At 45.9% G+C, this 22,708-nt stretch overlaps 2 protein-coding genes across 3 annotated transcripts in view; one reads left to right on the plus strand and one right to left on the minus strand.

Annotated features, from left to right (window-relative positions):
- LOC119166981 (blastula protease 10) overlaps positions 1-22,708 on the minus strand; it is a 64,257-nt gene that overhangs the window by 16,881 nt on the left and 24,668 nt on the right. The gene's annotated exons all lie outside the window — the stretch shown is intronic.
- Positions 5,199-22,679, plus strand: LOC119159658 (uncharacterized). Its single transcript, XM_075891396.1, has 10 exons — positions 5,199-5,413; positions 6,298-6,505; positions 9,688-9,794; positions 10,438-10,670; positions 12,042-12,210; positions 16,395-16,566; positions 18,096-18,196; positions 19,810-19,948; positions 21,050-21,301; positions 22,488-22,679. The coding sequence occupies exons 1-10, from the start codon at positions 5,297-5,299 to the stop codon at positions 22,619-22,621; spliced, it is 1,632 nt and encodes a 543-aa protein (XP_075747511.1). The 5' UTR covers positions 5,199-5,296; the 3' UTR covers positions 22,622-22,679.

The following is a 22,708-nucleotide window of genomic DNA, read 5'->3' on the forward strand; positions in this document are numbered from 1 at the left end:
TTTCGGTTGCAGAGTAATTTGTCTCGGCTTTCGAAAGCTTGCGGCTGGCATACGCTAGCACTTTTTCTTGGCCGTTTTGCCGCTGGACTAGAATGGCTCCGAGGCCGACGTTACTCGCATCGGTGTGAACTTCAGTTTCGGCAGTATCATCGAAGTGGGCGAGGATTGGAGAGGCTTGCAGGCGTGTTCTTAACTCATCAAATGCTTCCTGTTGTTCACTTTCCCACCTAAAGGGCACCTCGTCTTTTGTCAGATTAGTAAGTGGTTCAGCAATGTTCGAAAAATTTTCCACAAATCGCCGATAGTACGCGCATAAACCCAGGAAGCGACGTACTGACTTCTTGTCTTTGGGTGTCGGGAACTTCGCGATGGCAGCTGTCTTTTCGGGATCTGGCCGAACGCCGTCGGAGCTGACGACGTGTCCGAGGAATCGAAGCACTTCAAAAGCGAAGTGGCATTTTTCTGGCTTGATAGTCAAGTCTGCTAAACGAATGGCTTCTAATACTGTGCGGAGTCGCTCTAGATGTTGGTCGAATGTAGCGGAAAATACGACAACGTCATCCAAGTACACCAAGCAGGACTGCCATTTCAGTCCCGCGAGGACAGCGTCCATCATTCTCTGAAACGTAGCTGGCGCTGTGCACAGGCCGAATGGAAGCGCTTTAAATTCGTAGAGTCCGTCTGGGGTTATGAATGCCGTCTTTTCACGGTCGCGCTCATCCACCTCAATTTGCCAATATCCGCTCTTGAGATCAAGGGAGGAGAAGTATTTCGCACTCCGTAGTCGATCGAGTGTATCATCGATACGCGGCAGAGGGTATACATCCCGTTTCGTTACGCTGTTCAGTTTCCGATAGTCGACGCAGAATCGAAGGCTGTTATCTTTCTTTTTAACAAGCACTACGGGAGACGCCCATGGACTGCTGGAAGGCTGGATCACGTCATCTGAAAGCATCTCCTCCACTTGTTTCTTGATGACGTCTCTTTCCTTTTGCGATACTCGATATGGGTGTTGGTAAATCGGTCTCGTGGCTTCTTCTGTTATAATCCTGTGTTTTGCAATAGCCGTTCGTCGCACCTTAGAGGACGTTGAAAAGCAGTCCGAAAACTCTTTTATAAGGGCAAACAATCGTTTCTTTTGATATTCTGGGAGCCTATGGTTGACGTTAACTGATGCGTCGACGTTGCAGGTCTCTTGTGGAGTGGTTGGCGTTGTCGCTAAACTGCATAGTTCAGTCGCCATGCAGAACTCGTGGAAATAGGCGATAGCCATACCTTGCGCGATGTGCTGACATTCATTCCCAAAATTCGTAAGGAGGACAACTGAGCGGCCATTCGTTAAGTGAACAACACCCCTTGCCACGCAAATTCCTTTGTTTAAAAATAGCTCTACGTTTCCATCCGCTATTCCTTCGTGGTCACAAAATGCCTTATTTTCAACAAGCACCATTACACTACAGCGAGGTGGCACTGTGACGTCATCATCAACAACGCGCAGAGCAGTAAGACGTCGCTTTTCCGATTCCTCCACCGACATAGCTTGTTCTGTCGAAAAAGTTACACTGGATCTGCGCAGATTAATTATGGCTCCATTGGCTTGCAGAAAATCCATTCCTAGTATAAGCTCCCTTGAACAGTCCGGCAGCACGATGAAGTCAGCAACGTAAGTAAAGCCTCTTATTTCGAGCCTTGAGGTGCATCTGCCGAGCGGTGTAATAGTGTGGCCACCTGCCGTGCGTATCTGTGCCCCACTCCATTTTGTTACAACCTTTTTCAGTTTCTTTGCCAATTTGTGACTCATTACCGAATAATCAGCGCCGGTGTCAACTAAAGCATTCAGCTCGTATCCGTCTATTTTCAACCGCAAATCTGAAGTAATCTTCGCACTGCTGCGCTTATCCTCTGTAAACATAGCATCGTCACCTTGAAACCGCAATGGAGGATCTTCGCAACTGTCGTTATCAGCGGCCTCACCTCCACAGGTCGCTTGCTTCAGTTTTCCTGGTGTGGGCTTGTAGAACGGTGCCCAGACCGTGCGGAAGAAGCACGTGGGCTGGGTGATCGGTAACGCCTGGGCGACGGCGATCTTGGCTGATGTTGGCGTGGAGTGAGTGGGCTCTGGCGCGCGGACAAGTACTCTTCGATTTCGGTTGGCCGTTCACCGTTTCGAGGGCATGGTGCGTACAACGGAAAGCCCCTTAATCCTGCCTGTCGGTAAGGGCAGAACCTATACAGGTGACCTGCTTCCTCACAATGGAAACACAAAGGCCTGCGCTCATGGTCACGCCAGATGTCACTTTTCCGGGGCCTTTGATCCACGTAGCGAGCTACACCACGGGCTCGTGGCAGGTAGGTAGCCGTCGGTTCCAGTGGACGAGGTGCGCTGCGTACCGTTTGTGGGCAAGGAGAGGCCATCGTAACTGCTGCATTGGTGTGCGCCGCGGGTTGTCTGAGTACTTCAGAGTACGTTGGAATGCGTTGGATCGGCTGTGGCGCACGCTCCGGCTCACGTATCATCTGCCTCAGTTCATCTCGTACTACGTCGACTACAGACAGTGTTGCTGTAGTGTGAGGCGCTTGCAACTTGCTGAGCTCTTCCCTGATCACCGACCTGATGAGTTCTCGCAGAGCGTCCATGTCACTTCGCTGGCGTCCAGAGAAGACATTGACAGGTGCATAGTTTATGTCTCGATTGTACTGTCGAGCCCGCTGTTCTAGCGTTTTCTCTATGGCTGTCGCTTCCGTATGAAACTCCGCAACTGTTCGTGGTGGGTTGCGGACGAGAACAGCGAATAGCTCTTGCTTCACCCCACGCATGAGGTGGCGTAGCTTCTTGTCTTCGGTCATATGGGTATCTGCGCGCTTGAACAGGCGGATCATGTCCTCGATATACATTGCGACACTTTCGTTGGTGAGTTGGTTCCTGGATTCGAGCGCAGCCTGCGCCTTTTCTTTGCGATCCGCGCTGGCATAAGTCGCCAGAGCTTGTCGCCGAAATTCATCCCAGGTCGTAAAGGAGGTTTCATGGTTTTCATACCACGTCTTTGCGAAGTCCTCCAAAGCAAAGTATACGCGGCGGAGCTTCTCTCTCTCGTCCCAACCGTTCAAACGTGCCACTCTCTCAAAGAGGTTCAGCCAATCTTCTACGTCTTCATACGAGTCGCCATGAAATACTGGTGGCTGGTGAGGCTGATTTATCACCACTTGGGCTGGTGTTTCATGACTTGTCATGGTGGCGGCGTCCATTGACTGAGTTCCCCTTGGCGCAAAGTGGAGTGGGCTGAATTCTGGTGAATCACCTCGAAGACGGCGACTGGTCCTCTGATGCACAGGTGTCGGCTCCGCAGTATCAACTGGCTGGTGGTCGGGGCTACGCTGTCTTGCGTTCGTAGGGCTTTGATTCATTACCCAGCACGTCCACCAGAAATGTAACGATGTTGAAGGACTCGGGGTATAACAAAACGTATTTATTAAAGGGCGAACCTGTGCTCACAACTCAAACGGACTATGGTCGTAGCACGTTACAGCAGAACGGCAAGATGTCTTCCTCTTCTACTTCTTCAAGAAGAGTCCCAAGCGCGTGGCACACATCAGCAGGGGCCAGCTGGGTTCTCGTGCTATCATCATCGTCTCTGCGCAACACTAGACGGCGCCCATGTATGTCTCTGTGCGCGTGGTGATGGGCGCGTTATTTGAATGCAGTCACTATGTCGTGGCAATATGACTACGTCCCACACTCATGATCCGCTCGCGGCCGTATCGCTACCTTCACATGTGCAAAAATGTGATGTTACCTCACGTGAATGGATGACGAAAGTATGTGACTGGTGCAAACATGGTAATCACGAGATGCTTGTTATGTAAGAACATTAATACATGCCACACTCAAGGCGCCCATACCCTTCGAAGCGAGCCGGCGCCCACGCGCTCCGGCGTTCATTTTATTGCGCCACGCCGGCGATGCCATGTCAGGCATCGATATCCCCCTAGTAGAGATTCAATGGATCTGCCTACTGACCTCCATTGTAGATCTGCCTGCCATATACTCGCAGGCACGCGCCACGCTGCGTTGCTTTGACGCATGCGCGTTTGAGCGCACACGACGTCCCTCAGTCACGAAGAAAGGCAGACGCGGTGCTGTCTAAGTAACGTCGTCGGCGCGAAATGCAGCATGTCGCATTTCGCGCCGGTTGCCATCGGGCCGCGCCGACGGACGCTAGTCGCGCTGGTCACGCGTGGCGTCACACTATAGGCCAAACCTCATAAGCGCGAAAATGCACGCGACAGCGACAAGCGACGCGACGTAGATCGGCTTCGCACGATCAGTCGCTAGCGCATGCAAACATGAGCGGTCGCGCTTTGCTGGCGTGGTGTCGCTGTGCCCAACCTGCGCGTGCGTCAACGTTGCGTCGGAGTATATTGGGCCTCTCACGGCGTGTTCGCCGCCGTTGCGGTAGCTCCACATGTACCAAATTTGGTATCACGCGAAGTGAATAGACGACAAAGGTAAATGACACGTCCAAACTTGATAATCATTTTTTCTCATAATCGGCGTGCTTGTTCTTTATCTTCTCTTTCACAACGTGTTTCAACACTGGAAACAATCGTGGCCGTTGTATCTATAGTTGTTTAAAGAACCCATTGTTGATGGACGTGATGAAAAGTCAACTATTTGCACAAACCCTGCGCTAACCATAAACAAGCCAAGCGTGTGCGAAAGAAGCCGGGAGGGCTAAACAAACGTTTTTTTTTCCCTTTTTTGTTTGGTATAGTAACCTTAACTATCAGTTGCTTACATCTCACGGTTGCTGATAACTACGTGGTGAGTTGGGCCGGCACCAGGATTATTTTACCGGGGAAAGGAACCCACGATAAGTGAGTTCTTTCAGGGGGGAAGGAAGGCGGGGAACTTAGTCATTGTGTTATGACTATGTTCTTTCTGGGGGGGGGGGGGGGGTCAACGGGTGGTGGCAGGAGGAAAAAATGGGGGGGGGGGGGGTGGCTTCAGCCCAACTGTGCCGATGCCTGGTATCGGCCCTGGTAGCGAGGAAATGAAGTGCTGGCCAGGCCGATAAAGTAGGTTGGTTTTGCGTTTTTTTTTCTTGAGAGTTGCGCCACAGCGTCAGCGTCTGCAACGAGTCAGATAAGAAGCAGTCGATACCCTAATTCTCTATCAGTAGCAACAAAAACCAGATTGTAGATACATTGTCCTCGAGAGGGTCATTCATGGGCGTATAGCTTGCATCCGTTCGTTTGTCGCCTGTGGAAGAGTACCGCGTGGACTTTTTGAAGAAGCATGGCATCCTCGCCGCTCGTGAGCATCGTGGATCCGAAGGAGCAGAGCTTCGACTTGAAGAGAAATTTCGGGGAGTACATACTGCAACATCTGCGCACCCATACCGACTCAAGATGGGTGAGAAAATTTCAAAAAATGTGCCACTTATCAGTGTCACATATGGTATTTTGTTTATTGTATGAAAGTTTGAAGTCCGTGTCACAGTGAAGTGTGATCGTTCAGGAAATGGTTCGAGTGCTCGTTGATATACGAGTTGCCAAGGGAGTTCCAGCTCGTGGGCAAACAACGCCTCTTATGGTGCAACCATTTGGTGTAGATATATACATATGTGCACCGTTCAATTAGACGTAATTTATTATTATATAGTTACGATCACGTGCTGCCACACCAAGGGTTAGTAAAAAGTTGTACAGGAACATGAAGTCGCGATTGCATCATTCATTCATTAGTTTACTTATTGATTGATTGATCTGCAAAAAAAAAACGATGAAGGTTTGAGGTGTAGGAGACAAAAATATACTTTAAATAAACAAAATTCAAATGAAACGTGCCTATAGTAGAAGTGCGCGCACACACACAACACACACGTATATATATATATATATATATATATATATATATATATATATATATATATATATATATATACATATATATATACATATATATATATATATATATATATATATATATATATATATATATATATATATATATATATATATATATATATATATATATATATATATATATATATATATATATATATATATACAGGCGCATGCGTGCTGCACTAATGTCTTGAAAAAAACTAAAAGGCAAAATCACCACGCCTCTTCAAATATGACTAATAATACGGACTCTCCTTGTAGAATTACTGAGAAAAAATTCAGCAGACCTCATGCATTGTTGGAATTGGTTTCTATGAAGCAGTCAGAGAGTAATGTCCATGCTGTACTTCTCTCGTGCTTTGAGTCAATCGTTGCAACACCGTCCTTCAGATCAACGGCACAACCCACGAAGCGGTGAACTACGGCGACGTCGCTGAGCAGGTTGAGGCTGTGCGGACGGCTCTCGGTCGACTGGGGGTCAAGGCTGGAGACAGGATCCTGATCCTCAGCGTCAGCCGATTACAGTTGCTGCCAATGTTCCTGGGCGCAGCTAGCGCCAATGTTGCGTCTATGTACATGAGCCCAGGCTACGGACTAGGTAAGCGCAAGTCAAGATGTCCCTTTTCAGATGCGAAGCAGCTCTTTGACTAGCCTGTGTAACGCTGTTCCTCCGTACAACGCGCCGCGCGCCGCAGGTGTTGGCGCGGCGCCAAGTAGGCCACACCGCTGCTGCGCCTTGACGTCACTCTCTACCTCGACTGCCACGCGCTCGCCGCGGCGCCCCCAACGGCCGCCTCGTCCGTTCGCACGTAACAGCTGCGGCGACCGCCGCTCGCTACACCACTGACTTGTCGGTCCATGCACAATAAACCTGACATGCGCCCAACGTACGCGTTGAAACCTGTCTGCGTGTCACCAATAAGACCTACGCCAGCCATCGCTTCAAACGAACATTCAGTGCTCAACGCAGCGCCCGCGTTATAGCGCCTAAAATGTTCCAAGTTTTTTGTGTTTTTTTTTCGTCTCTGCTTTATCGAAACGATGCGCAATTCTTTTTGAACAAGCTATATACAATGGTTGAAGGACAATGGCAAATACGTTAGCTAGATGGATGGCTTCAAACAAGACTGATTCCTTCGCATTGTTTCTGGTACAGGAATTTTAATCTTTAGCATGTATACGCTGTTCATAACGGAAGCGGAAATAAATATCAGCCTTTCACGATATCTTATAAGGCGTTTTAGGGGCAAAGCTCCTATAGGACCTAGTCTTGTCTTCCGTTGTGGTCACGGTGTACAACCGTTTGCTATGTACTCGAGACATACGACACACACACACACACACACACACACACACACACACACACACACACACACACACACACACACACACACACACACACACACACACACACACACACACACACACACACACACACACACACACACACACACACACACACACACACACACACACACACACACACACAAATGCTTTGCAATAGACTTCAACGTAGACATAGGCCGAGTATAAGCTAAGAGAACGCTGTTCTTGGCGAAAATATCCTAACGAGAAGAGTATTGATGATTTGATCTCTGCTAAAATGTGCCTATAAGTGTTGAAGCTTTTCAAGGAAACCTGTAACACAAAGGCCCACGTTGAGCACTGTATGTCCCAGCAAGTTACCCATTTTAAAATGGGAAGTGATTTTAAATGAAAAGCAGAAAAAAGTGAGCCCCGCTTCTGTTCATCTGAAATCACTTCCCATTTTAATATGGGTAACTTGTTGGGACATATAGCGCTCGACGTGGGCCTTTGTGTTACAGGTTTCCTCGAAAATGGTATCTTGCCATCGGTATAAGATGGCGGGTTTTTGGCATGCTGGATTTCACAGTCTTTGAGTAAATCACTTCGTTTCTTCTGGGCGTTGCTCTCGAGGCCGCATCGCCTGCCTTCTCATTGTTGCCGGTTCTTTCTGCCTCTGGCGCAACCGCTGCGAGGCGGTAGCAGCGGGCCGCCGCCGCCGCGCGCTCTTACAGGTCCTAGAGCAATTGAGCTCGGAGCTGCCATCAGTTTTGTCGGAAGAGCTCTTCTTCCTCGGTGAAGAGGAATTTATCCACCACTGGTTTTGCCTTTTTGTGCCGGTCTGTGACAGACGAGTGAAACTTGCCTTTCGACAGGCCTGGTTGTGGTAGTCTGACGTACCGGTGCGTCGGCAGAAATGCCATGCCAACATGTAAATACGCGAAAAGCACATATTCATGTTTTCTTTGTGCCTCTTGTTTACCTTGCAATCTGCATATGTGTACCTGTGTTTTTGTGACATTGTTTTGTGTGGCTGTGTTTGTCTGAAACATCGAATATACATGTTCCTTCCACGTCATTTCATATTCATGTTCATGTAATTGAAGTCTGTTTTGTCATCATCATTAATGTACTTTTAACTAAAAAGTGTTCTGTTGGAATGTTATTGACGTATGTGAAAATGGATTTTTCTAAACACATTCAGTGTCTTGGCATATTCTCCCCTCTAGCGAATTGCTAAATCCTTCTTGAATTGCCTAAAGAGACTGGAAGGCGAAATAAATTTACATTCGTCCATACACTTTATGTCACTTAATTTACATTATATGGGGCAACGCTCGGGTAAGTTACGGTTACTCTTTGATACGATAGCCTGAGCTTGGCCTACACGTCATGATTTAATTCGTGGAGATGCATGAATTTTCACATGGTTTCACCGGCCTCCCACAGACAAACGTGCACACTCATATACAGAAACGCATGCACACGCAAAAACAGATAATAAAGCAAGTATTTACAAAAGGAATCGCAGTGAGTGTATCAGTTAGCTCTCAACGACGAAAGGATGTAGCACCTTGAGAACGAATATCTCTCTGTTCGGGCCCGACCATGGTCCAAGCACTATCTCGCAGTGAAGAGGCACATATCTAAACGGTGGAGACAATGGCGAAAGTTCATGCAGTGGACGATAGGTATTGGCTAGCTCTCTTACGCGAACGTCGAGCGCGCTATTTTGCACAAACTTAGTTTCGAAACTGATAGCGTGACTAGAAGCATCTGATGACGTTACATCCGGTTCCTATTGAGTAACGTATCTGTGCTTGAAATGCTGTAGCTTTTCTGCAGCACAACGCCGTCATGTAGTCTTACACGATCCACTGTGGCAGGAACCGCCGGGTGACTTAATCATGGCATTAAAAAGTCATAAATCAAACTCTTTGAAAAAAAAAACAATCACTCTGGAAAGAAGAGGGTGATCCTTCAAGATTACACAACATCACTTTTTCTTTTTGTATGCCTTATTTACAAGGCACGGCATGTGGCGCAGCATTCGGCAGTTTGAAATACTTTTTATACAGTATATAGTGTTATGAATGATTGCTTCATTTCCACAAACACGTAGGGTTAATTCTTACGGTGTCAATTCTGTAATTTGCTATTACAGAAAATGCACGAATTGGGTTTAAATTGTAAGCTTTTACGCTCCAAAGCCATTATCCGATATATTGAGGCACATCGTTACCTGCAAAGTACTGATTATTTTTGTCCTTTCGGAGTTCTCTATAGAGCACCTATATGTCTTATTTCACGAGAGTGTGTACTTTCCCGCCATCGGAATGCGTTCACGAGGGACTGAATTGAATTCGCAACATGGGAACCGGCAACACTAGACTACCGCGATTGGTACGACAGATTCTCTCCAGTGCGGTATAAATTATTTTCGCGGATAAAAAAATACACTATATGCGGTTGCAGATGTCCTCGCCGATGCGGTGCGACCCCTGTCCTTTGCCGCCCTCTGCTGTGAACCATGTTGGGTGCAGGATGCCGTCAAGCTACAGCGTATGGTGCCTTCTCTTAAGGTACGGGAAGTGACACATTGCTGAAATCTTACGAACTATCGTGAACAAGGAATCACCAGACAAGAATGAATACAATATTTGTACAGTGATTACAAATTATCAATCGGCGAGTACAAATATTACAATAATACCAGCGATAATATATCAGCGAGTACAAATTATCAATAACATCTATATGAAATGGTTACCATCACAAAATATCTTCATTAGCAAAAGACGAAACTTTTTTTCGGGTGGGCTTGTTTTTATGTTATACACAACCAATTGAATCCAGTGGATCGTAATACTAATGAAAGTGTACGTGACGCCAAATGCTGTCTTTAACTTTAGTCCAGTAATTATGACGTTGGGTGACATTAATTAACGTGGACTAAAACTCGTCTTGCCTGTTTGCGTTATCCGAACCCACAACCGTCGAAGGTTGTGAGATCGGATTCCAGGTTGAAGTTTTCATTCCGTCAAGCCTCCCTCTTCTCCTAAACTTCTGTCTTACCTGGTTTTGAATTAGTACCACTGCAAGTAAACTATGTAATAGTCCTAATCAATATACTTAATGACTTCCTATATAAAATTATTGCGTTTACACGCATTTAGAACATGGAGTGAACGTTGTGAGCTCTTGCTTGCGAATTCCTTCTTCCAGATTATCATAGTGCTTGACGAAGTGTCATACAAACGGGACAGCACGTGTGACTTCGTAATCACCTGGAATGAGCTGCTGCAGAAGGGACGCAGAGCGAATGGAACGCCTTGTCTTCCGATCGAGTACCGGGAGCAGGATATCTGCTACATGACGTCAACGAGTGGTACGACCGGCAAGCCAAAAGTGGTCGTGCACTCTCACGAATCTCTGCTAGCCACCGTCCAGGCAAACAGGTTACATTACGTTTAACTAGCCTATATAGCACATATATGTCATCATGATCGTGATTGCTGTGTTTCAGTGGCTATACGCATATTTTGGCCTGGCTTTCGGGGGAAAGCATTTGTGTTTCTAAGGAACGAAACGGCACATAGTGCGTCGTTCCTTCCATGTCCTCGCCGTATAAGCGCCGTTTTTTCCCCTTTCGCTAAGCAACACCCACTGACCCGAAATAAGTCACTCCTGTAACAACACGACAACGCAAAAAAAAATAATAAAATTGCGATTGGCTTGATCCCGGGGATGGAGTAGCAAGGAAGTGTCCAAAAAAGACAAAAAAGGTCCCACTGAGGATTCTGTTTCAAAGCCGCAACGCTACCAAGACAAGTATGTATCATACAGTTGACAAATTAAAAAAAAAAGCGTGCCAATATTTTTTACGACTACATACAAAAAGCGAAATCACCTCTTTTTTATATCTCGCATCTTTGCTATAATGGCAAACCAACAAATTGGACTGTTATTCGACCTGCAGATAACTTTCTTAGGATCATATCTGGCGTAACCCTACATCATAACGTAAAAGATGCAGTGGCAACAAATCGGTATTGTATACGAAATAACGCTGTAAGCTAACTCTTTAGGATCTTATCTGGCGTTACGCGACACTACGATAACGTAAGAAATTCGATAGCAATAAACTGGAATGCTATACGAAGTAAGGCCCGCCGATAACTCCTTTAGGGTGAGATCTGGCGTAACTCTATAGATACGAAACAATGGCGTAAAGGAATACGGCCGCTCCAGGTATAGCGAAACAGTTTTCCTGCTGTTTCACCACACCGCGAAGCCGTGACAGAATGGTATGTTTGTAGCTGTGGGCACCTTCTGCTTATTTCTATCGATATAGTGCACGCGGCTGTGCCCTCATGACCAGACTTCGCAATTGCTGCCCGATTATGCAATACTACCACCGTTTGCATCGCCACCCCTTCTAGCGCCCTCACTCGGCGGAGCAGGCCGACGCGTTTGATCTCTGCTTGAGCTGCCCGCGTCGGCAGCCTCCGCAAACTTTCGCTCACACAGAGAACATGCGACGTGCTGGGCAGTGTTATAAATTTGCACATTTTACGGGTCTTGACGGCAACGCCAAAAATGCACCTCGAGTGTATAATTTCTGTCGCAATAAAATTGAAGAACTACGTCACGTACTTAGTAGCCGCTTTAAAGAACCTGGCCCAGTACTCGGTTTGTACTGCCTCTATGGAGCTTTGGTGTTAATAAACTGCGATAACTTGCGGTGCTTCGTGTTTCCAGTTGAACTGCAACGTTTCCTTTTCTTCGCTATTTTTTTATTATTTTTTTTTTCAATTCGCCGATTTCAGCCATCCTGCTCACATGAAGCTGAACACAGATGACGTGGCGCTCGCCACCACTTCCCTGGGCCACGTGTACGCGCTATTCGACGTCGTCTGCAAAGCCATCGTCCAGGGAGCGTCGGCTGCCTTTGTCGAGACCTCTGACGATGTGCTCGAGGCGCTGCACACGCACAAGGTGTGTAAATACAAGGAACTCCGAGTGTGGCTGCTAATTCGTTTTCCGTGCAATAAAAAACAAAACGACGTCGAATGTACCTCGTGCTACGAGTCCACTCATCTACCATGCACGGTGCTTGCATTGCGATGAGATTGAGAAGATAAAAGCTCATTTATATTTAATTTTATCTATCTGGTAACGCGGACGAGTGTCGAGTTGCGGGTAGAGGTTTGTGTCTATAAGGTGTCAGCGCCATGGGGGAAAAAATATTTGTGTAATGTGTCGTATAGTAATGTGTCAATGAATGTGTTAAAAGAAACAAACACCTCAGAGACTACAATGGTAGACGGCATGGTGAATTCGTGTAATGATAAAAATATACTAGTTCGGAAATTAACGAAATACTGCTCAACTGCCTATGAATATAGTGCGTGAGACGGGTAACTTGAAGTCGGAAGAAAAGTGTGCATTACTTTAGTCGATAGGTAGAGCGCGGCAGCGGTTTTACCATTGAGATATGTATATCGCTATGTGGCTTTGCCGCACGAGTTGCAAGTGTAGGCAGTCGTGCTCTCGTATGCTGTAACGCTCCGTGTGTAGCGTAATGATGAGGGCTCGCGCCAGACAAAGGCCTTTTTTACCTCTTTTTCTTCGAGCGTCTTGATGGTCATCGATCACTTACAATCATCGCCGAAAAACAACTAGTGTGATTGCGTAACGCAGGCAAAACCACTTATAAAAAAGAGGAAGTAAGCGCGACATAAAAACATTCTTGAGAGAGTGCTTCATAAGAGAATGACAAACTGGATGACAGAGAATAAATTATTAAACCCTAATCAAATTGGCTTCAGAGAACACTGTTCGATATGGTGTACTCACGCTGATTTAGAAAGCCGCATCCAACTTGCTCGCAAAAGATGGCAACATGCTGCTCTAGTGACTTGCTAGATGGCAACATGCTGCTCTAGTGAAGTTCGTTGCGAACAATGTTTTGTATCAGGAGGCGCGCTTACCAACCTTGCCTCGTCGTTTCCGTATCCCGACGGTTCAGGCTTATCTAAAATTTTATATCTATTCGTTAAGACGATCAGAATATGTGTTCATCAACGACCCAGACTCTTTTTTTTCTTGTTCATTGGCCACGTTTTCATACACCACAAATTAATTTTGTTCAGAAGCAACTAGACAGAATCAACGTGACAATTCGAGATATACCAGCAGCAAATATGTCAAATCAAAATCTTATCATAAAATATTATGAGGTTTTTCTCTATAAGCCCAAATTTCAATCACACAGGGTCCTAAATAGCCGCTTGCAAGATTACCTTGCACACGTGGAAACAAGTTATGTAATAGCCACTGCTGCTTCAGTAATAGACGAAAAGGCAGGAGTAGGTATTTTCTCTCCTTCGCTTGACATGTCGTTTTCAGTAATACTACCAGACTTCACACCTATTTTTGAAGCTGAACTTTTGTAAATTGTTCTAGTATTACGAAAACTAACTTTGGACACCCACACTGCTATAATAGTTACAGACTCCCTGTCCGTATGTACGTCACTGACAGCTTCATCTAAATCAGATGTCTTAAGGACATTCCTTACGCTAATTTCTCCTCAGCTGAAGCTCTTAAAATTGCTGGTTATAATTGGGACATTGCGGGTTATAATTAAATTAAATGGTGGACTCGTTAGCTCGAATGGCATTAAATGGCCCAATACTTTCTGTGCTTCCGGTCCTGGCCAGTATGACGGCGATAAGATATCGGAAATTTTCCCTCAGGGCTGATGTCATAGAATAAGTAACACCATGCACTGAATTTAGACATTTGAAATATCGATGGAAATCTGATTGGTGTCATACTAGGCAACTGGAAGTCATGCTAACAAGATTAGGATGTCGTGTGCCCCCTTTAAATCTATATCCACACAGGGCTGGTCTGGGGATATCTCCCCTATGCAGCTTTTGTACAGATCTGGAATCAACAGAGCATTATTTTTTGTCATGTCGCCGTTACAGATTATTAAAAAACGTATCCTTGTCATCCCATTTGCTAACCTTGGGCTGCCCTTCACCATTGAGAACATACTCTTCTTTGGTGCTTCGGTTCTGGGCTACAGCCACAGGAATGCCTCTGATGCCGTTTGCAGTTATCTTCACGAAACAAAACAAATGCGCTTCTAAATTTCTCTTTGTATATTTGTTATTTATAGCATTATTAAGCAAATCCTAAACATCAATTTTAAACGTATTCAAAATTACTGCAATTTCAATTCAAGGTATATATTATTCTGTCTGGTCGAAATGTCAAAAAGGAATTATTGCACTCTTTCTGTATTTACGTGTGCTTTATCCTCCTTCTGTTTGGATTACGTATCGTTTGAAAGGCCTTAAATTTCATATCCTCAATTCTTGGCCAATCCCCCTGAGTGGGCAAAAGCCATAGTGGAGGCTTCATCATCATCATCATCATCATCATCATAAAAAGAGGGGGAAAGGAACAAAATAGGAAGAAAAATAGAGAGAGCCAGGTGAAAATCAACAGAAATGAAAAAAGTAAAAAGGAGAAAAAAAGGAAAGGGGGGAAGAAAGAAAAAGAAAGCCGAAGAGATACAAAGAAGGCTGCCCAGCTCCGCACGTATACTTGAGGCTTGTCACCTCTACTGCGAAGTGGCCTTAAATGTTTTTAACAAATGATTTAGGCAGGCGTGTGGTGCTCTTACCTAGTAACAAGATATTACAAAATGCAAAATTTCTGTTCAGCTTACTTAAAACAAGCAGTTGTAGGGTCTCGTTGTGAGAGAGAGCACCACCACGCTCTAAAAGTGAACGGATACAGCAGACGCGGTCGGAACAAACCAAGTCAACAGACATTTATTTAACTAGTTTAGAACGACGGTATTGTCCGCCGAATTATTATTACATCAGTCGTGATCAACACGCTAAGACACCTTTACACATTATTAAATAACACTCAACAGCAACATGACAAACAAGGCGGTGTCGCCAACGCCTGACTTATCACGCGGGTCCCCGGCACACTGCCGTTCGCGCCAAGGACAACCGGAGACAACCGTTCGCGTCAAACGCCACCAGCCGAAGAGCCACTCGTTCACCTTTCTCTGCCGCCATCTACCGCCACCAAGGCTTGCCTTCCGCCAGGAGTCACCACCGGCTGTGCTTGCTGCTGCCAATTTATAGCCGCAAACTCCTTAATCTCATCTGCCCACCTAACCTTCTGTCTCCCCCTAACTCGCTTGCCTTCTCTGGGAATCCAGTTAGTCACCGTTACGGTGGTGCTACCGCTCTAACAACCTTGACGATGATGGCGGTGATCTACGCTCGCGAACACAACGCCACCTATCGCTCAACAGCCGTGACCCCCAAACGCGGCTTCTGCGTAAAACATTTGCGCCATGAGGCGCAAACAACTTCACAAGAGATGTTAGCACCTTCACACAGTTCAGGTCATTCGCTGCATACCCCTTCATGATATGTATTTCACGGTGGTTTAAAATTCATTATTTGAGATTACTTATCTAACAGTGTTGCGACATTTTCTTGTAAGGATCAACGTACGGAACTTACACGATTGTAGGTTTTGACCCGTCTTTAAATTTTTAATCTGAAGTTGGCTGGGGGGCGGGGGGGGGGGGAATCGACGAGTCAATTTACAGCTGGAACCAAAACAAACGGGAAATAAGGCACTCTGTGGGATGGTCATGACATTATGTTGGGCTTCCTGGTATAGCTTTAACGTGTATCATATTTGTTCGAGTAAAAGCCGAAGTCCCAGCAATGATTCGCGAAATATTTTGTAAAAATGATCCCGGCTTATTGATGCAAAAGTAGCTTTTATTGCGTTCTTCTAAGCGCTGCCGTGAAGCTACCTTTGCACGCTGGAATTCGAGTTTTTATTAGTTTTTTGTTCAGTGACGTCGTAAATGAATTCGTTTATGTAAGGCACTCGTGCTTTTATACCTTTTTCTTTGATTCGTGCGATTTTTTGGGGGGGTCTATCACAATTTGGGTCACAATCCTGTAAATACGGTACTTGAGCTACAGCAGCAGTTCCGCTGCCAGGAAGTTTCCATATTGCCAGGAATCTGTGTAATAACATTTCTAATGACTCTTACAGAACAAACAAAATATATGCTATGACCTTATTTAAACAGATGTTACTTTGCTCCTTGTTTTCAACAGGTTACCGCCTTGAGCACGACACCTCACACGGCACGGTGCATACTGGACAATGAGAAGCGGAAAAATTACGACCTCAGCTGCCTGAAATACGTCACGAGCGCGACCTCTTGCATCAACGAGGACTTGGCCAGGGCGTTCTTCCAGGAACTGAACCTCCATTCGTTTATTCAGCGTAAGTGCTGTATTTTACGACACACTAACAGAACCCTCTATCCCCCTTGAGGCGCAGCGTCTACATGTGTGGACGCGACTTGCTTTTGCCAGTTCCTGAGACTAGTGGGAAAGAAAGGGCAAGAAACATTGCGCATAAGATCGGTTGAACCTTCTGCATAGTCGACGTCTCTTGATTCAACCCCACTGTGCTGCGTGTGACTGCAGTTGATTACTTTCGTAAACGTACTACGTACGATGTCCGACAGGTCTCTCAACGTGCTGCATTCCGGGACACACTTCATAACTATTATTTTTTATTTGCTCAAAGTTGACACGACCAGAAACGAACGGCATGTGCATTTCGAGCTTCAAGTTTTCTTTTTATCGTGAAAAAATCGAGCATGACTGGCTGTACCACAATTATATACTTAAATATTTGCTAATTATTAATAGTTAGCATACTTCACAAAACAAAGTGATTCTTAGTTTTCTTTCCTGGAATGTAATAACGAGGGCGTTAGTATTATGCTGTACGAAATTCAGACATGTATGGACAGCGCATCACCATTTGCAGCAGGGACTATACATTCTGCCTAAAACTGAATTCAAGTCTCACTTCATCTCAGCGCATTTAAATGCGATATAATTTTTTTACGGGTCCTAAATGTACTTTTCATAATATGGCTCGCCAACTGGCCACCATTAAACCCTTGTTTTTGCTACTGGTCCAGTGTTCTCTCTTTACAGTCTGTAAGGCGGCTCTCTAATGAAGTCACTTTATTTTAAAGTTAAATAATTACCTAGATTTATTTTCTATTAGTTGTAGGTTCACGCCATAGAATATATGTCCTACCCGTTTTAACAAACGTTCTTTTCTTTTCGAATTTTAGCCTGAGTTGTTTTCCAAAAAGTGAACCTGAAAAGCACCCCTGAAAGTTTAGTTCACTTACGACCTAATGTCTCGGATCAGACTTTTTTTCTTTTAATTTTCACGATTGTGGCAGTTCTTGGCTCTGCGGTGATACAAGAACTCGACGAATAATAACCACACTGCATAATTTTTCACTTTCAAGCCCACATTCTCGCTGTTCGTTTAGATACATTTTAATTTATTTTATTTATTTTTTACTGCAGTGTTTAACCGGTTACGGTACATGAATGCCGATCCCCGAAGGTCGCGGAATTGAATCCCCACCGCAGATGCCGCACTTGGTTGTAGGTGAAGTGCTAGAACACTTGCGTTTAGATTTAGGTGGACGCTAAACAATCCGAAGAGGTCGAAAATTCTGGAGCTGTCCTCTACGGTGCCCCTCGTAATCATGTCGTGGTTTTGGGACGTAAAACCTCATTATTTTTGTTATTATATATCTTCTTTTGGTTTTTCCCGTGGTGGTGGTTGTGTTGCAGCGGGTGTGTTGTACATTGCGTATTTCTTTTCAGGTGCACCAATACAAAAGTTTTTACCCGTTTCTTGGCACTACAGTTACACGTATAATAATTATTGTTATTATGAGGATAAAGATATATTTATTCTGTACTCGAATGCAGTGTATGGCCAGTCGGAAATTCCGTTCGTCGCGGCGGGCCTTTACGGCGCACCATGCCGTTTCACGTCGATCGGCCGCTTGGGCATGGGCGTCGAAGCAATGGTAAGCTACACCATGTTCTAGCTCAAAACAGTGATAATGTAAGAAGGAAGTGGCGTGTTATTAAACTTTTAGGTTTGTTTTTGCCCTCAGATCTATGTGATCTCATTGTATAACTCACCCTCTTAAATAATGCAGGCTACAATGGCATTCTATATCTTGAACGAAGAAGCAAAGCTTTACGTTTACACTTTATTTATTCGCTTGCTTCGAAATTGGGGCCTAGCAGTTAACCTTCCACCCTATGTCCTCTTCGACACGAGTATCTTACTACCACAATCCTCCTTATCCAGTGAAGCCATATTTTATTCGAAATTATTTTAGTTTTCATTTCTTTCTCCGCATTGCGATATATTGGAATAATTTTGTTGCGTTTCGCCACACTTTGAACATTCTTTTTCTTGTCACTTTACGCACCTTTCTTGTAGATATTCGCTATACCAAATAAAGAAAACAAAAAAATTGCATCATCTCCCACTAAATGGAACCACGAGTATAGTATGTGAAGCAGCTCACGGGTCGACTTAGCGTTCCGTTCACCACGACCACCTTGCCCGATGTTAACGCGTCCTTGCAAGTGGAGCACCCCACGAATTCGCCGTATTTTCTGTTACTCGTGCCGAACTCTTGTTGGAGCATGCCACGCGGATTCATCGCCACGCCAAGCGGGAAGCACGTGGGTTAATCGCGCGGTGTCTGCACAATCTCGTTGCGTACTCGTGATCGCGCCGGCCCGTGGCGGGATTAGACTGCAGGTGCGCGTTTGATCGCGTTTTCCTCGACCCAAGAAACGTTTATTCACTCACTCATTCACTCACTCACGTGATTGCCGAAAGTGTTATAGGGAGAGGCCACAGACTCTTACACAGCCAGTGCACAGCCACTTACGCAGGGCCGAACGCGCTAGCGCGTGCCAGCGCGTCTGACTATATGGATACAACCACACACCCCTAGATTTCCCTTGGCTGCCGGATGAGCGCGAAATGCCCGCCATCTATGGCGGCGCTACCTACGTGGGAATAAGAGTCTTTGCATTTGGCCTTTGAGATCAGCAATTTTGGCGTTTGCTAATTTCGAAGGCTATGCCTTGTTTTGAAGTGGTTGCCTGCTGAATGAGCGTGAAACGCCTGTCATCTATGGCGGTGTCACTTACGTAGGGTTAATTATAAGTACGTTTACGCCTCTTTAAAACATTTCTATACGTTATTTTTGTTGCATATAAGCTCCGAAAACGTAAAAACTTTTTTACTTAAGTGGCGCCACCACCATAGTTCCGACGACGGCCGCTTCCCAAGCGACCGCCGATGATCCGGCAGGCAAGGGAAATCTAGGAGGCTGTGATACAACGCGTTGGTTGATCGCGCGTCTGCAGAATCTCGTTTCCCGACGGCATCACGTGATTGCTGAGAGTGTAAAGGGGAGAGGCCACAGCGTATTACCCAGCCCCCTAAGCAGGCCGGAACGCACTATATAGCGCGTGAGCGCATTCTGGCCGTGCTTGGGCCAGCTACTGCGCATGCGCTGTAACGGTGGTTACGTATACACCGGATTGAGTTTCGCCATAAGCTGCTTCGCATCTAAGAGTTCAAACGTTTTACGTCGTGCTTCTCCTACAGGTGAGAGATGTCGAGACGGGCAAGCCTCTAGGACCGTGCGAACAAGGCGAGCTCGTTGTTCGAGGTCCAGATCTGATGCTCGGGTACTGGGGTAGGCTGCACGAGCCCGCCACCGACAGCCAAGGCTGGTACAGCACAGGTATGCGTGCACGCTCGTTGTGTTTCCATGCTGTAAGAATATACCGTGAGCTCAGCCAAACAACGAAGCTCGCCGCCTGAGCTGATAAGTATGAAATATGTTAGTAAACTCTATCGCCCATCGTAGGTTGCGTGCGAGTTGACAAAGTCTTGAAGAAGAAACGTTTATGGGTGACAGTCTTAAAACTCAAAAATTGACCGTCGTCGTCAACAAGGGTGATGCAAAAAAAACACGTCATGCGATGACTTTATCATGCGAACTCGTCCTCAAGTCGCAGTTTGCCGAAAATTGTTACGTCACCGTGACGTCATCACACCTCGTCGTCGATCAAAGGTGGGCTGATTGTGGAGGCGAAGCAAAAACTGGGTGAAATGTAGCGCGCAAAGCCTCTGATCCTACAGGGACAGCACAAAAGGTTGAAGGACGTTTGAGGTTCGTCTTCAAGGTAGAATGCCCCGCCACGGTGGCCTAGTGGCTAAGGTACTCGGCTGCTGACCCGCAGGTCGCGGGATCGAATCCCGGCTGCGGCGGCTGCATTTCCGATGGAGGCGGAAATGTTGTAGGCCAGCGTGCTCAGATTTGGGTGCACGTTAAAGAACCCCAGGTGATCAAAATTTCCGGAGCCCTCCACTACGGCATCTCTCATAATCATGTAGTGGTTTTGGAAAGTTAAACCCTACATACCAATCAATCAATCACACAATGTTAGGAGCAGAAAGCATTCAGGGGAGCATGGGAAGGTAAGATCATTGCATCGACTGCTAAGAAAATGAAGGAGATGGCTTTCAAGCCTTTCAGTCGTAATCAGCGAATGCATAAGCACCTTGTGAGTTTGTTATTCGTCTTATTTATTTTTCAGGTTTAGCAAAGTCTTTCTCTAAAACAGCTGTAGTATACGGTGCGGGTCTGTCCATGCAATCTTACTAATCTAACCTAACCTAATCCTCGCGTAGGCGACCAGTGCTACTACGACGAGGACGGTTGGATCTACATGGTGTAATCTAACCTATAAACTAAACCTCGTGTAGGCGACCAGTGCTACTATGATGAGGACGGTTGGCTCTAGCTGGTGTAATCTAACCTAACCTAATCCTCGCGTAGGCGACCAGTGCTACTACGACGAGGACGGTTGGCTCTATCTGGTGCAACGGATGGGCGACTTCTTTTGCTGCCGCGGGGTGAAGGTCTCGCCAGTGCTGGTGGAGAGTGTGCTGCAGAAGTGCCCGGAAGTGCACGACTGCGCCGTCGTCGGACTTCCGCACGACGAAGCCGGTCACGTAGCGCATGCCGTGATTGTCCGAAAGCCAGGAGCCGATGCTCTGAAGGCCGGACACTTCACACGATACGTAGAAGGTTCGTCTCATCCCTGAAAGCATTTGGGCGAGCGTTTAAGGAAACGGGGAAAGACGCGTTGTGATCGGAGCGCGTTGCTTAGATTAGAGAAATTTTCCGATAGAATTCACCGTTGATGCTAAGGAAAGATGGACTTTGAACATCCACGAAAACGTGGCGCGATTTATTTTTCTCTAGAGATCAGAAAAGGAAATGTAACTAATGTCAAGAAACAAAAACGCAGATTTCGTCTTTCAGTGCAATGGCTTTTGAGTACATGCGCGTTCAAACTACCACCTTAGTAACGTGCAGTAGAACTGAAAATCGTACCAACATTTAAAACAAAAGAAGAACAGTTATGTCTCACCCATCGCGGCGTTTGTTCATCAACCGAGAAAAAAAAGAGCAGCAATTAGTGTATTGCTGAAAATAGCTAAGATATGTGCCACTTAATATAGTTAAACAATGAATCAGTTTAGATTGATAAGCGGTACTCTGAATACATTGGTGTCGTTTATTTCACCACCATAGGCATAATAATAAAGAAGAAAATCAAGGTCGATGTTTCGTTTTTAAAACTCGCGCCATAATCTCCGCGCGAGATGACACGGATTTCAAAGTGTTTTTTTCGTATTTTGGCGACAATGCACCGTCGAAACTACATGAAACACCGTATGTTGGGTCTGTGAGCCTCTCACAGGACAATGAACTTCCTTTTTATAGATTTTAACTGACGCAGGCTCTAGTGGACGCCTTCGAAATCTCGGACACCATGGCAATCGGTGCGGGAACATTAGGTTAGGTCAGGTTAAATTAAGTGGAGGGACCACCCTCACTTTCTTTCATCGTGTTTTCTCGTTTACAAAGTGACCTTTCTGGGCAAGTGTGTTGATTCTAGTGTATCGTGCAACACCACTTTAGTTATACGAAAAAAAAATCTCTTAGTATCCCTTTAAACATGCCTAATTATCATCCCTCAGTGATCTTTTGATAAGTAGTGTAGCACTTCATGGTGTTACGAGATGTATTTTAATTACATGCATAAATCTCGTGGCCCAGTCTTGAGTCGTCCTCGTGACTGCTTGGATAAGCAATATTTCTCAGTCGAATTGCAGCACTTTCGTTAAATTAGTTGTTCTGCCTGTGTTTAATTTAACTCTCCTGCCTTCTCGCTTTCTCTCTTTCCCTTTTTTCCCTCTATTCCCAGAAAACGCACCGAAGACTTTCCGCTTGGAAGGCGGCGTCACGTTCGTCGACGAAATTCCACGCAACGCGCTGGGAAAGCTCGTCAGGCGTGAGCTCGTCCAGTGGGTGCTCAAGCAACACGGGCGAGCAGGCTGAAAATGGCTGCGCCGGGGCGGACTCAAAGTACATATAAAGTGGCATCTATGCTGGTGAACTTGTGTCGGCCTGAACAAAAGTGGGGAA

Source organism: Rhipicephalus microplus, chromosome 1 (assembly GCF_043290135.1).
Source record: "Rhipicephalus microplus isolate Deutch F79 chromosome 1, USDA_Rmic, whole genome shotgun sequence".
NCBI classification, from domain to species: domain Eukaryota; kingdom Metazoa; phylum Arthropoda; class Arachnida; order Ixodida; family Ixodidae; genus Rhipicephalus; species Rhipicephalus microplus.

Excerpts from the sequence above, each read along its gene's own strand:
- LOC119159658 (XM_075891396.1), top strand. The coding sequence starts at position 5,297 with ATGGCATCCTCGCCGCTCGTGAGCATCGTGGATCCGAAGGAGCAGAGC. Across the intron at positions 9,795-10,437 it reads GTATGGTGCCTTCTCTTAAG|ATTATCATAGTGCTTGACGA; the intron begins GTACGGGAAGTG and ends TCCTTCTTCCAG. Across the intron at positions 16,567-18,095 it reads CCTCCATTCGTTTATTCAGC|TGTATGGCCAGTCGGAAATT; the intron begins GTAAGTGCTGTA and ends ACTCGAATGCAG.